Here is a 16,171-nt window from a genome sequence, read left to right as displayed (position 1 = left end):
TGATTCCTGTTTTCCTGCATTTTCTTTTGGACATTAAATCATGTTTTTCTGCATCCAGCCTGCCGTTTCTGCATCTTGGGGTTCGTCACCAACACTGCCTGACAAAAAAGGTGTTTGTTTGGATGAAATTAATTCATTACAATGGTGGAATAAGCATTCCTCTGAAAGAAAATTATCTGTCATCACTCATTTTTAGGGCCCGGCGGGCACCATACATGATTAGTCTCCTTTTGCCTAGAAACATTGTTTGGAAGTTTTTGATTTTGCTGCAAAATTTGCGCTAGATTAATAAAATCCAATTTTTGCAATAAATGTGCATTTTTCAAATTGAGACTATCACTATGATTTGTTAGAAACAATGCAATTGCAACCCACATTAGCAGGCTGGCTGTTTAAAAAGCAAAATCCTCAAAAAACATTACTCAAAACAAGGAAAACGGAGATATCGGTTTTAGCACATGAACTCATCAAATATATACAATAGCTATCGTAATTGTATTTGTCTGCTGCTGAACTAACACACCTGGAACACCTGAATGTCACTTGTGGTTCAGTAACACACACACAAAAACACACGCATGCACACACACTCACAATTCATCACATTAACACTATACACAGCACTAACTGCCTCTTGACAACATTAACACTCTATTGATGCTTCAGGTGTTGGCAATAATGCATTGATGAAATTATAATTAGCTTGCATTTCAAATCACTTACTCATCTCCATGATAATACTAGTTGTCCTATGGAGTACATTGAAGTACACATAACATACATTGAGATGACATACAATAAAACACAAATGTCACACATCGACTGCAAGAGCTGCCATGTTTTTTTGTGGGATTATGTGAATATTAGAAATGAGAGAATAGGAAGATCCTACGGATCACTGGCAAGCATTTAAAGTTAAAGGCACTTCTGCATTGAAATACCATGATATAACATGTACTGATGATGCAAGATGTTCTGTACATACTTGCAAAACCTGTATCAAGCATCATCATCTGTTGAATAGAACCTCTTGATGGTGCGGTCGCTGACCTCGTCCTGCTCAGTGACCAGCTCGTTGCTCTCATGGGAGGAGTCCTTGGTCACACTGTAATACATGCGTACGTTGTACTCCGTCGCCTCCTCTTTGTGTCGCCTGGTGCACTTGCATAGCTTCTTGAAGGCGGCTCTGAACTTCTGGGACATGAGGTTGTAAATGATGGGGTTAATGGCGCTGTTGGTGTAGATGCACATTCTGCAGAAGAGCAGGAACCACGTGTTGTGGTACGGCGGATCGATGACAGAATTGACCACCACCAGGGTGCGGTAAGGCATCCACAGTAGGGCGAAGAGGACGACGACCACTGCAAGCATCTTGGTGATCTGGAGCAGTAAAGAAACATATCATATTCAAACAACTATGTACTGTATCTGTCCAACCACATTACTACAATCATTACCAATGTAACGTTTCATACATAATTAAAGAATTGACTTCCAAGATCACGTTTTAATAACATTTTTCTCATAGGCTATAAATGTGAAGTGAACTAATTTGTTCCAGGCACCTTACAACAAACATTAATTACTAACTCTTCAGGTAACATTTACCTGTATAACTAGGGAATTCGGATACTACTCGTCAATTTCATTAGAGTGGAACGTTGATTTACGAACCCTTCTATTTGCAAACTTTTTGGTTTACAAACTTTTTGTCACGAACGTGGATGCAGCTTTAGCGACGTGACCCCAAGATGCAGCAGATGAGAGGCAGATGGTGAGTTAAGATAATATTACACACGAGGTAGTCAGAGAACACGTAACTAGGAGTAGAAAAAGGAACAAAAGAAGGTGAGTGCAGCTAATTTGGGCACAAGACACGGAACTTATTTTGTTTACGGTAATACGCGAAGCAGAACAAAATCAACGTCTCTTTCAAACCCCACACGGCGCAGAGAAGGCCCCCTTCCCCCTTCGCAGAGCCTTTCTCTCCTCTCTCAGTGTGCCCGGTGAGCTGCTTCACACGCAAAGCCGATAATGATATCAAACTTGAAGTTTCCATTGATTTGACACCCTATCTCCTTTGGAGATAGGGCGAGAAGCTCAGTCATTCTGGAGGAGCTCAGCATAAAGCTGCTGCTGCTCCTCTACATCGAGAGGAGCCAGAGAGAAGGTTTGGGCATCTGGTCAGGATGCCCCCCGAATGCCTCCCTGGGGAGGTGTTATGGGCACGTCCGACCGGCAGGAGGCCAAGACCCAGGAAACGTTGGGGAGGACGATGTCTGCCAGCTAGCCTGGGATCGCCTCGGGATCCCCGGGAGTAGCTGAACAAAGTGGCTGGGTATAGGGAAGTTAGGCTGCTTAGCTTAGGTTGCTGCCCTTACGACCCGATTTCGAGTAAGCAGAGGAAGATGGATGGATGGATGGATGGAGTAATATTTTTGTCCCTTCTAGTCTAACAGTGCAGTCTCTGTCATTGTTGCTTACTCGGGCACTCTTTGCCCCTCCCCTCTGTGCTCTACTGACTACATCAGTTATTTTTCACAAATATCTGCATGTAATGGTAGTTACATGGTAGACCTGCTCAGTGGCCTAGTGGTTAAAGTGTCCGCCCTGAGATCGGTAGGTCGCGAGTTCAAACCCCGGCCGAGTCATACCAAAGACTATAAAAGTGGGACCCACTAACTTAGCATCATGGTTGGAATTGGGGGTTAAATCACCAAAATGATTCCCGGGCGTGGCCAATGCTGCTGCTCACTGCTCCCCTCGCCTCCCAAGGGGTGAGAGTGATGGGTCAAATGCAGAGGATAATCTCACCACACCTGTGTGTGTGACTATCATTGGTACTTTAACTTTTAACTTTAGCTATTTTAGTTATTTTTGTCCCTTCTAGTCTGCCAGTGAAAACAGCTCTCTCTTTGTCTCTGCTGCTCACTCAGGCACTCGTTGATCCTCACAAGTTTTCTGCTCTATACTGACTACTGACATTATTTTTCACACATACACTATATTGCCAAAAGTATTTGGCCACCCATCCAAAGGATAAGAATCAGGTGTCCTAATCACTTGACCCGGCCACAGGTGTATAACATCAAGCACATAGGCATGGAGACAGTTTCTACAAAAAATTGTGAAAGAATGGGTCGCTCTCAGGAGCTCAGTGATTTCCAGCGTGGAACTGTCATAGGATACCACCTGTGCAACAAATCCACTGGACTCTAGAGCAATGGAGACGCGTTCTCTGGAGTGATGAATCACGCTTTTCCATCTGGCAATCTGATGGACCAGTCTGGGTTTGGAGGTTGCCAGGAGAACGCTACATTTCAGACTGCATTGTGCCGAGAGTGAAATATGGTGGAGGAGGAATTATGGTGTGGGGTTGTTTTTCAGGAGTTGGGCTTGGCCCCTTAGTTCCAGTGAAATGAACTTTGAATGCTCCAGGATACCAAAACATTTTGGACAATTCCATGCTCCCAACCTTGTGGGAACAGTTTGGAGCGGGCCCCTTCCTCTTCCAACATGACTGTGCACCAGTGCACAAAGCAAAGTCCATAAAGACATGGATGACAGAGTCTGGTGTGGATAAACTTGACTGGCCTGCACAGAGTCCTGACCTGAACGTGATAGAACACCTTTGGGACTAATTAGAACGGAGACCTAGAGTCAGGCCTTCTCGACCAACATCAGTGTGTGACCTCACCAATGCGCTTTTGGAAGATTGGTCAAAAATTCCTATAAACACACTCCGCAACCTTGTGGACAGCCCTCCCAGAAGAGTCGAAGCTGTAATAGCTGCAAAAGGTGGACCGACATCATATTGAACCCTATGGGTTAGGAATGGGATGGCACTTCAAGTTCATATGTGAGTCAAGGCAGGTGACCAAGTACTTTTGGCAATATAGTGTATGTGTAACGGTAGTTATTTTAGTGGAGTATAAGTCGCACCGGAGTATAAGTCGCACCGGCCGAAAATGCATAATAAAGAAGGAAAAAAACATGTATGAGTTGCATTGGAGTATAAGTCGCATTTTTTGGGGAAATTTATTTGATAAAACCCAACACCAAGAATAGACATTTGAAAGGCAATTTAAAATAAATAAAGAATAGTGAACAACAGGCTGAATAAGTGTACGTTATATGAGGCATAAATAACCAACTGAGAATGTGCCTGGTATGTTAACGTAACATATTATGGTAAGAGTCATTCAAATAACTATAACATATAGAACATGCTATACGTTTACCAAACAATCTGTCACTCCTAATCGCTAGATCCCATGAAATCTTATACGTCTAGTCTCTTACGTGAATGAGCTATATAAAATATTATTTGATATTTTATGGTAATGTGTTAATGATTTCACACGTAAGTCGCTCCTGAGTATAAGTCGCACCCCTGGCCAAACTATGAAAAAAACTGCGACTTATAGTCCAAAAAATACGGTAAATGTAATATTTTGTCCCTTCTAGTCCATCAGTGCAAACAGCACATCCCTCTCTCTCTCTTTCTCTGCTGCTCTGTCTGCATTTTAAAATAATATTTTTGTCACATTGTTACTTTTTTTTTTAAAACGATACCAACCTGTATTTATTTGGCCTTGGATCGATATAAAAATTCACAGTATCATCCACCCCTAGTTATATAACAAAATTGAAGAAGAAGAAGAAGCATAACACTCATTCACCCTAGCAGCGAGCGAAAAAACAGGCACTATTGAAGGGGTCATAGGCAAGGAAGGAATGATGGTGATCTTGGGCCAGGATGTTTCCGGCACTTTACCTGCTTCCTCACAAACACTGCCCCCTTGTGGCCCTTCTTAGTGTTGCTGGAGCGACCTTGGTGAACCGAGTCCCCTGCAGCTTTGCCGCTCAGGTGTGACGGCACAGGGCTCATGAAGAGAATCCTGGCGATGAGGCCGTACAGCACGGTCGCCACCATGAGAGGGATGACATAGAACAAACTGAAGTCCAGGAAGTAGATTGGCATGTAAAGGCTCCTGGACACACGGTAGCCACAGGTAACCACCACTCCATTAGCGTAGACTCTTTCATCAGTATCCACCAGGAAGAACCACATAATGCAGTAGAGTGATGTGAAGATCCACACTCCAGCTATGATCCTCTTGGCCCTGGACACAGTGCATATGAACTGAGCCTTGATGGAGTGGCAAATGGCGATGTATCGTTCGATGGTGAACGCGGTGATGGAGCAAGACGACACGTTGATGCCCAGGTACTGCAGATAGGTGATACACAAGCATCCCGTGTAGCCGTATATCCAGAAAGCTACAACATCAGAGATGTTGGGCAGACCAGCGGCTAGAAGCACGATGAGGTCAGCCACCGCCAGACTGACGAGGTAGCAGTTGGTCGGAGTCACCATGTGCTTGGTACGCAGCACCACCAGCACCACCATGATGTTACCGGCAATCCCGACGCCACAGATGAGTATTGTGAGAAATATGGTCACAACCTGCTCTTCCATTGGGTTCAGAGGCATTCTGGTCATGTTTACAAGCGAGGTGACATTCTGAACGTTGGCTGTGTGGTTCTCCATTTTGGAATGCTTCAGCTTCACGGCGGATTTATCTTCAGGGGCAGCAGAAGGAAACCTGGAGATAGAAAATAGTTTTGCTTGGTAGCAACAAAAAAAACCCACATTTTGTTTGTAATATGCATTATTGTTGACTGTAATGTTCTCCCCTTGTCTATTCGACCATTTTGCTTACATTAGTTTGACACAGAAAGACTATTTTCTAACAGATAACTGTGTGTTGAACGAGGTTAATGACCGACAAGAAGTGGGCTGCTTAGGTGCGTACAGGTAGGTTGGAAGGTTTAAGATCAGTGTTAATGTGACTTGGCGGTGGAAAGTGTCAGCAGTTGGCTTACTTTGTAGTCCTTTGCTCTAGTCCGCTCTCCATGCTGGCTCTGCTTCATGACTCACGCTAGACTACTTTATTTTGGCAGGTTTTTGCAAATGGGTGAGCCATTGTCTTCAATTTACCATGAATTGATTAACGTGGAAACTTATTCGGGTGTTACCATTTAGTGGTCAATTGTACGGAATATGTACTGTACTGTGCAATCTACTAATAAAAGTTTCAATCAGTCAATCAATCAATCAATGACATTTTTCCATCCATCCATCCATCTTCTTCCGCTTATCCGAGGTCGGGTCGCGGGGGCAGCAGCCTAAGCAGGGAAGCCCAGACTTCCCTCTCCTCAGCCACTTTGTCCAGCTCCTCCCGGGGGATCCCGAGGCGTTCCCAGGCCAGCCGGGAGACATAGTCTTCCCAACGTGTCCTGGGTCTTCCCCGTGGCCTCCTACCGGTCGGACGTGCCCTAAACACCTCCCGAGGGAGGCGATCGGGTGGCATCCTGACCAGATGCCCGAACCACCTCATCTGGCTCCTCTCGATGTGGAGGAGCAGCGGCTTTACTTTGAGCTCCCCCCGGATGACAGAGCTTCTCACCCTATCTCTAAGGGAGAGCCCTGCCACCCGGCGGAGGAAACTCATTTCGGCCGCTTGTACCCGTGATCTTGTCCTTTCGGTCATAACCCAAAGCTCATGACCATATGTGAGGATGGGAACGTAGATCGACCGGTAAATTGAGAGCTTTGCCTTCCGGCTCAGCTCCTTCTTCACCACAACGGATCGATACAGCGTCCGCATTACTGAAGATGCCGCACCGATCCGCCTGTCAATCTCACGATCCACTCTTCCCTCACTTGTGAACAAGACTCCGAGGTACTTGAACTCCTCCACTTGGGGCAGGGTCTCCTCCCCAACCCGAAGATGGCATTCCACCCTTTTCCGGGCGAGAACCATGGACTCGGACTTGGAGGTGCTGATTCTCATCCCAGTCGCTTCACACTCGGCTGCAAACCGATCCAGCGAGAGCTGAAGATCCTGGCCAGATGAAGCCATCAGGATCACATCATCTGCAAAAAGCAGAGACCTAATCCTGCAGCCACCAAACCGGATCCCCTCAACGCCTTGACTGCGCCTAGAAATTCTGTCCATAAAAGTTATGAACAGAATCGGTGACAAAGGGCAGCCTTGGCGGAGTCCAACCCTCACTGGAAACGTGTCCGACTTACTGCCGGCAATGCAGACCAAGCTCTGACACTGATCATACAGGGAGAGGACCGCCAAAATCAGACCGTCCGATACCCCATACTCTCTGAGCACTCCCCACAGGACTTCCCGAGAGACACGGTCGAATGCCTTCTCCAAGTCCACAAAGCACATGTAGACTGGTTGGGCAAACTCCCATGCACCCTCAAGGACCCTGCCGAGAGTATAGAGCTGGTCCACAGTTCCACGACCAGGACGAAAACCACACTGTTCCTCCTGAATCCGAGGTTCGACTATCCGGCGTAGCCTCCTCTCCAGTACACCTGAATAGACCTTACCGGGAAGGCTGAGGAGTGTGATCCCACGATAGTTAGAACACACCCTCCGGTTCCCCTTCTTAAAGAGAGGAACCACCACCCCGGTCTGCCAATCCAGAGGTACCGCCCCCGATGTCCACGCGATGCTGCAGAGTCTTGTCAACCAAGACAGCCCCACAGCATCCAGAGCCTTAAGGAACTCCGGGCGGATCTCATCTACCCCCGGGGCCTTGCCACCGAGGAGATTTTTAACTACCTCAGCAACCTCAGCCCCAGAAATAGAAGAGCCCACCACAGATTCCCCATGCACTGCTTCCTCATAGGAAGGCGTGTTGGTGGGATTGAGGAGGTCTTCGAAGTATTCCCTCCACCGATCCACAACATCCGCAGTCGAGGTCAGCAGAACACCATCCTCACCATACACGGTGTTGATAGTGCACTGCTTCCCCTTCCTGAGGCGGTGGATGGTGGTCCAGAATCGCTTCGAAGCCGTCCGGAAGTCGTTTTCCATGGCTTCCCTGAACTCCTCCCATGTCTGAATTTTTGCCTCCGCAACCGCTGAACCCTACTTATAAATGTCATTGTGATCAATGACATTTTTAAGTAGCTGAAACGTTCCCACACTGACCTCAGCTTTTGTTGGCGTGAGAAAAATTTGCTGCTTTGTTGCTGCCATTTATAAGCTAATGTAGAATATAGCGTGTCTTTAGATTTGCGTGTATAAGCATGTGCAGCGCTGGTGTAACTTTATTTTTGTTCTGTGAAGGTTGTGCCGAAAATAACGTACTAGCATTATGTCCGTTTATAGCATACTTGCTAACCCTCCCGGATTTTTCGGGAGACTCCCGAAATTCAGCGCCTCTCTCGAAAACCTCCCGGGACAAATTTTCTCCCGAAAATCTCCCGAAATTCAGGCGGAGCTGGAGGGGGCGTGGCCTCCAGCTCCATGCGGACCTGAGTCCGCTTTCCCACGATATAAACAGTGTGCCTGCCCAAACACATTATAACTGTAGAATGATCGAGGGCGAGTTCTTGGTTTCTTATGTGGGTTTATTGTTAGGCAGTTTCATTAACGTCCTCCCAGCGCGGTAACAACACACAACAACAGCAGTCATGTTTTTGTCTACCGTAAAGCAGTTCGTCTGCCGTAAACAGCAATGTTGTGACACTCTTAAACAGGACAATACTGCCATCTTTAACATCAATAACGTATACGGCTTTTAGAGAGTGCAGTGCACAACTGCGCACACAACAAGGAGACGAAGCAGAAGAACGAGGAAGATACAGCCATGGCGATGCCGACGACGAGTAAGATGAAGAAATACGCTTTGTTGCACCTTTCCTGCCTGAGTCCGGCGATTAGTTGCAAATCTTGCTTTATTGATTGCTTGCACTCAGCCAATCCAACACAAAACAAACTAGTCCCCGCCCGCACTCACGCAACCGCTCCCTCTCTTCTCTCGCCCACACACTCACTGACGTCACTCACCTCACATGCTCACCTATTAAAGGGCCACACACACACATACGCTACTCTCATAACAGCTTGTAAGTTCCAAGTCGCAGCTGCGATTGGACCTGGATAGCCTCCGGGAAGAAGTAGTGGACTACCAAGTGCTTGGCACTGAAGATCTTCCCCAGGAAGCAAAGATTGACCGGTTTTGGGCCATGCTAGGGAGAGATGGAAGATTCCAGACTCTAATGCATTTGATGAAAGCACTTTTGTGCGTGCCACACATCAATGCATCATCAGAGAGGGTGTTCAGCATGGCTATAAAAATAGTGACAGAGAATAGAACAAGGATGGACAATTCAACCCTTAACTCAACAATGAGTAGATGAGTGTTATGTGTGTATATGTGTAAATAAATGAACACTGAAATTCAAGTATTTCTTTTATTTATATATACATATATATATATAATAAAATAAATATATATATATATAGCTAGAATTCACTGAAAGTCAAGTATTTCTTATATACATATATATATATATATATATATATATATATATATATATATATATATATATATATATATATATATATATATATGAAATACTTGACTTGGTGAATTCTAGCTGTAAATATACTCCTCCCCTCTTAACCATGCCCCTAACCACGTCCCCGCCCAACCACGCCCACCCCGTCCCCCTCCCCCCACCTCCCGAAATCGGAGGTCTCAAGGTTGGCAAGTATGGTTTATAGTGAGTGAGGCGGACTGAAACACACAATATAGTGGAACCTTTGCGATTAAATTGCATTATTGTGAGTGTGAAGTCTATCATCTTTTGTGTTCTATGCCTCATCTTTTGGATTGGTCTGAATATATTTCATGGACCATAATTATTTTAGCCACTTTATTTAGCCTGAATGTCTTTCCTTATACTGTATGAATGTCTGACATTCAAGTCAAGTATAAGGAAATTCCTCGTCAAAATCTTCAGCTTCAGGATTGGTCGACATGGTCCATTGACAAAGTTCCATTGTTTTTCTCCCAAGTGCCATAATGTGGATGATTATATGAAGTGTTCAGATGCAAAAAACAATAAACACCATTCTGCTGATTTCGTACCATAAATTAGTTTACACCATTCTAGACCAGGAAGTTGCAAAAGCCACTTATCTTTCACATTTCATGGTTAAATATTCCATTTTACTTCAGAAACCGACAAGCACACTTGCACAGGAAAATCCATCAGACCAGTCAATGCATTGAAATTTGATGACGTCATCCAAAATTGGCGCTCGTGTTCGCTTGCTTCGTGTCTTTTTTGCTGTGATTATAATTGAAGTACCAGTAGAGTAGAAAAGCAAATTGACTTTAAAGGCTTAATTGTGTTTCATTGTATCCATTAAACCATATCCAATTTTATTTACAATCTGCAAAGTATGTGAAAATACCGTCTAAACATCACAAAATGCCGCAAATTCAGTCGACCATTTTGAATATTTCGCTCTGAATATCTTTGGCAATTTCTGTAGATTCTACATTACTGGAGTAACTGCACTCTGACCATATTATCAGATCAGTAATATTGGAAATATGAAAAAATAGGAAAACGATATGCTGTTTATCATTCACAATTCTTATGTAAGACAAGAACACATCTGCTTAAATCGTAAATAAATAGCTAATAATTGAGTCAATGGGTGGAGGGTCCTCTATTGCGCCCATTATACCCTCTAAAAAACATTCAGGAACCGACAACAATACTCCATTTACATGTTGTGACCCGCAAATGTACCAAATATGAGCGATATTGTTATGAACGCCAACGCAGCACCCTATTTTAGTGGCACATTGATAGCAGTGAGGTAATACTTAAGCTTAAACTGCTATTGTTGACACACTCAGCCAATGGCTGCTTCTGCTTTGTCTCAAAGTTGGTAAATGTTCATTTTAGATTGTAATTCATGCATCTCTCTCCTAGTAGTAGTAGACAAATGTGGCCATGGATCAAGAGGATAAAGGCCCTAAAGGCCCAGACCTTAATAACAGACTGCTTAGGTTCAGAAAGGAACAAGCCACCATCACTTCCGACATAAAACATAAAACGACAAAACACTGTTTTGTAGTCGAGTAAAACCACAGGGACTTTCTCCGTTTCCTGTGGTACACAAATAATGACTCAACCTGTGAAATTGTGGAATATAGGATGCGAGTTCACCTCTTTGGGAACAGTCCCTCACTTGCCTTGGCCATGTATGGCTTGCAGAGAGCAGCTCAAAAGGCAAAGGCCGACCATGGCAGCGACGCTCGTGCATTGGTCGAGCATGAGTTCTATGTCGACAAAGCGCTGAAGTCCTTCAACACAGTAGAACAAGCCGTCAGTGTTCTCCAACGGGTACAGAAGATGCTTGCCGCATCCAACCTCAGATTGCATAAAGTTGCATCTAACCGACACGCCGTTGTCGAGGCATTTCCCCCTAAAGATCACTCAAAAGACATCAAGGACTTGAACCCCTTTGCTGATGATACCCCTCTCCAACGCAGTCTTGGGCTTCTATGGAACATCCGTAAAGACACCTTCCCATTTCAAATAGTAAACAATGACAAACCCTTTACCCCCAGAGTGTCTTGTCAACAGTCAATAGCTTGTATGACCCCCTTGGGTTTGTTGCACCAGTTTCTGTTCAGGGTCGGCTTATTCTCAGACAGCTCACCTCCAAAGCAGAGGACTGGGAAGCACCACTTCCCATAGACGTGGAAATCATAAGGACCAAATGAAGCAAGTCAGTCAAACACTTGCAAGAGCTCCAGATACCACGTCCATAAACATCATTCTCCACCACAGGTGCAAAAGAAATAATACTATGCGTTTTTGCAGACGCATCAGAGAAGGCCTACATATAATAGCTATAATAGCCTACATAAGGGTGAATAAAACTCAGTTTACAATGGAGTCAAAGGGATGTCCTCTATTCCGCTCATGAAGCCATCTAAATAACCATCCAAAAACTGCAAACAATACTCCATTTATGACCTAAATATTAACAGTATTAGCGAAATTGTTATTATAGGTGATAACGTTAAAGACCTATTTTTAAGCAGTGCATTGTCAGAGAAGTAACTTCCTTATGCTGGTGTATTGACTTCATGAGCGGGTGAGCTGCTTCCTCGCCTCGGAAATCATGAAAGTTTATTCTAGATCATTAATCATTCCCCTCACCTTAGTAGTAAAAGGTTGAGGACATAATGCGAAAAGTTGGTCAATTTTGACCTGGAAATGTCAAAAAAGACCGGAAAAGACAGTGGGTGCCACCCCCTTTTTTTCTTTGCAGGGCTAATGAGTCATTCCTCATCTAAACAGGAAAATATTAACATTCTAGCAGTCGGCATCCCAGGGAGAGCAGACATTGTACAGTAAGTGATGTTTTATTATGTTTTTTGGATGTCATGAAGTCTTCAGTGAGTAGTATTTAGTGATGTTGTTGAAGAAAAAAGTGAACATTTGTGATAGGCTTGTTAAATTAATGCGGCGCCATATTCTTGAGATCACCAAAATATGTAAATATTACATGTTATCATGAATGTGCTTGTTCCTACATGAACCATTGATGGAGGTGTTTGGATGTTTTTTTAAGCACTTTATATGCAGAATAGAACAATTCCTATAAGCTCCATTTCAAGCAAACTTTTGCTTGCCTTTATGTACTGGTTAAAATGCATAGGACAAGGAAAAACATATGTCTGCTTGTCTCACATAATGATTGTGAATGATTGGTAAATTCCCAAAGAAGTGCAGTTCCCCTTTAGGGATCAAATCTACATCATGATGACTCCATGACTGTGTAATTTCACTCTACTGTATGTGTAATTTCAATCAAAACAGCCAACTATATTAAACATTTGGAGTCATATAAACAACATTTTATTTCCCGTAAACATGTATAAAAACACTATATACTTTATTAAACCCCTCCATGAATAAATATGACTTTGGGATAGAAGATGAATGGTTACAATTGTAACTTGAAGAGATGTTGCTCTCCTTCCTGACTAACGTAGAAGAGCCCTTCAGCAAGACTCACCACCTACTCTTTAAAACTTCACTCGCATCTCTCCTTGGTTTTACTATCTAGTGTCAGTCACTATAAAAAAATTCAGCAAGGTGAAAAATACATTAGCCTTCACAATAAAATGAGTAAAAATGAATAAAAACTGCATTTAGGAATAAAATGCTATAATGGATAAATGTAGACTATTGGGTATTTTACAATCAGCATTGTTTAGCAATATAGCATACAAATTATTGATAGATTCAAGGGGGGATACAAACAGGAAGTAAATACATTTAAGATAATACAAATTGTCTTCTTACCATCACTTCATCACTTGCAGGGGAATAGTGAGCTCAGTGTGATATGGTGACAATGCTCAAGTGCAATCTAGCATGATGGTCTGCTCAGTCCTCTCTCTATTTCCTGTGCAGCCCTCCCTCACACATCATTATTTGCACTTGTAATGCATTGCATTGTACCACCAACAACTTCAAAATCAATTTCACCCTCTTCCAAGCTCAAAATGCCAAGGCAAGTACATAGTCATTGCTGTTTTCATAAATTCTGTACTGTAATTATTGCGACAACAGAGGACTCAGTCTGCAATTAAAACATTGCTGCAATGACTAGTCACCAGAAAATGTATCAATTATATCATAGGGTTTTTTGTTTTGCTTTGTTATTCACTAACAGATTGGAAAAATCACAATAATGACAACATGGTTTTTGTAATATTGGAGTACGGCAAATGATTGAAAAGGAATTTTGATCTTCATAAAACACAGAAATAGTAGATCTAACGCACTGTCATGCTGTGTTTCTCAACCTTTATTGAGCCAACAAGGCGCATGTTTCATATTTTAAAAAAAGTCTCACAGCACAACACCAACAAAAATGTTGAAGATATGAATGACGACAGGTGGATCCACAGTTTAGTGGTGTACCTCCTGCCATCTAGTGGAAGAGCATTTATTTGTTCTTCCTGTCACTATGCATTGCTGACACAGATATGCTATGCCATCCATGCATCCATTTCCTACTGCTTGTCTCTTTCTTTATTGCTGTCAAATTATTAAATGTTTTAATATCATTCAATCAATTAATCAAAGTTTATTTATATAGCCCTAAATCACGAGTGTCTCACTCCCTGACAGCGTCAACTAGTGTGCTAAGTTAGCAGCTAGAGCTAAGTCATCCAGCACACTTTCCTCTTAATCGGACGACCGTGGGTTTGCGTCCCCTTCTTGGGAAGGTCAATACACAATGCAGTCGTACATCTAACTTGACTGCACTCTTCAGCCATGAGAAACCAGGTGCTTCCTCAGATTGGAAGTATTCCCGCCACATGTTTTGATTTTTACATCACAAATATTGCACGAAGCGTAATCTGCATGGGCATCGCATTTGGAATAGACGAGCCACACTCTAGAGCGTTTTCTATTTGGCATGGGTGGCTTTTTGTCATGAAACATTAATGGGTTGCAAATTTACTAAGAGCATGTCCACTTAGAAATCGCCTGTTTTCCTCTCCAGTGATTGTAAGTACTCGCCACTCGCAATTGCTAATTTAAACAGACGTGAAGTCACGCGCAACCCAGGCACCGAAACATGGCACCGCTGGATCTTACATGAATCGGTGCCCGGTAGTACCGGCTGGTTTTGGTCGGTGCCAAAAAAGTACCGGATCCAGTGGCCATCCCTATTGACAAAGCATGATCGTAATGTAAGACATTTTGATTTTGTAAACGTAGTTAAACCGGATGTATAGCATAGCGCTTTTATTTTGAAGCCGGAAAAGTGATTGGTTTGAGAGAGTGTCTTGACATGTTTTGATGTTGGATCGACTGTTCGCAAAACAAAAGTCTCCTTTCGACCGTCTTTCATTTCTGTTGAACTTTTATGTAATCTTACTTACTAAATCAGTCACAGTAACAATCTAAATGTTATGTTATTACTGCACCTTAACCGTAATCTGAACACAGAAGTGAAGCACCACTCACCTCTGAACGACACGCGCAGCAGGCGTTTGCTGCAGGGGTGTCACCTCTTCTACGGTGAAAAAGAGTCCTCTGTTGTCGGGAGAACAGCTTGCCATGGATTTGAACCTGATATTTCCATAGTGTTGAATCTCTTTTGTCCATTTTTGCTCGCTTATGGCTCATCAGTAGCAAGTGAACTGCAGTCAAGTTACCCCCGCTATGGCATGGCCCGAGGGTCAAAAAGGATGCACGTGGCAAGAAAGAAGCTGTTGAAAGATGTGAACATTTGCCATTATATTCTTATCAGTGATCAGTGAGCAGGAAAAAGTCAGGGATAAGTTTGCAGTCAAATGTTATATGAAGTGCCTGTCATTAATTAATTCATATTTTACATGCCCTTCTTCACACAGATCGCGAGGCCTCAAGCACAGCGCAATATCTGCTTATAGGAAGGGGCGGCCTCAGAGTTAGACTGGCAAATTTCACTTCCAAATACAGCCCGACGGGACTTTAAATAACGCCACAGTGATCTGCATATTTGTTTTTTTTGCCGAAGCAACTGGTTAAAGGAAGAATACATGCAGACAAAAGTGCACTCTGGGCTATGTTTATGGATGTGTTCTGTAAATGATTTATTGTTGTACACCAGCACCTTGCTATTTGCAACACTCTCGCAGAATTGTTCAAAATGTACACTTCATACTCTTCTGTTATCAAGTCTTGAGCAAATAAATGACATGCATTCAAGTAACACTTTTTAAAATGTTTGTGTATGAATACAATTCATTCTTTTAAAAATATCCCAATATATCAAGACATTTTTAAACGTTTATTTGAATTATTCAAGCAAGTAATAACTGTGAATAATCATGATTATTCACATTTCAAAAGTGTGATTAATCTGATTAAAATAATTATTTTGATTGCACTAGAATAACTAGTAATTTTTTGACCAGTTGCTACAAATCTGATGATCTTACAACATACTAAACTAGTGTTATAGTGTGCCGCAGCACAGTGTTTGGGAATAACTGCTCTATTGCAAAGCTGACACATTCGTTGAAGCTGCAGGGTCCATCAGTATGTCATGTAAGGATGCAGTGATGTGCAGTCACTAGAAGCAGGTGAGGCAGGGCCTCACCTGCCATCATGGAAAGAAAAAAAAAGTAAAAAGAAAAAAAAAAAATTAAATTGTTATATGTATCCAGTGATTATACTATAGAGTTATTTTCCATTTAACTTCACCAGTTTTAGATTATTTTTATTCAAAATGGCTGAATTTTCACATTT

General features: G+C 42.9%; 1 protein-coding gene across 1 annotated transcript; it reads right to left on the bottom strand.

The window, feature by feature from the left end:
• Nucleotides 1-932: 932 nt before the first annotated feature.
• Nucleotides 933-15,021, bottom strand: LOC133613790 (thyrotropin-releasing hormone receptor-like). The gene is made up of 3 exons (XM_061971585.1): nt 14,903-15,021; nt 4,778-5,609; nt 933-1,380 (listed from the first exon to the last, which is right to left on the bottom strand). The coding sequence occupies exons 1-3, from the start codon at nt 14,995-14,997 to the stop codon at nt 1,000-1,002; spliced, it is 1,308 nt and encodes a 435-aa protein (XP_061827569.1). The 5' UTR covers nt 14,998-15,021; the 3' UTR covers nt 933-999.
• Between the last annotated feature and the right edge of the window lie 1,150 nt (nt 15,022-16,171).

This window comes from Nerophis lumbriciformis, linkage group LG01, assembly GCF_033978685.3.
Source record: "Nerophis lumbriciformis linkage group LG01, RoL_Nlum_v2.1, whole genome shotgun sequence".
In the NCBI taxonomy this organism is placed as follows: domain Eukaryota; kingdom Metazoa; phylum Chordata; class Actinopteri; order Syngnathiformes; family Syngnathidae; genus Nerophis; species Nerophis lumbriciformis.
The sequence above is the reverse complement of the archived record's forward strand: the minus strand, read 5'-3'. Positions and strand labels throughout refer to the sequence as shown.

Bases quoted from the DNA above. Each gene is read 5' to 3' on its own strand.
- LOC133613790 (XM_061971585.1), bottom strand. From the start codon at position 14,997: ATGGCAAGCTGTTCTCCCGACAACAGAGGACTCTTTTTCACCGTAGAA. The intron at 5,610-14,902 runs GTGAGTGGTGCT...TTCTATCTCCAG, and splicing joins GCTGCGCGTGTCGTTCAGAG to GTTTCCTTCTGCTGCCCCTG. The intron at 1,381-4,777 runs GTAAAGTGCCGG...TTACTGCTCCAG, and splicing joins CAGTGTTTGTGAGGAAGCAG to ATCACCAAGATGCTTGCAGT.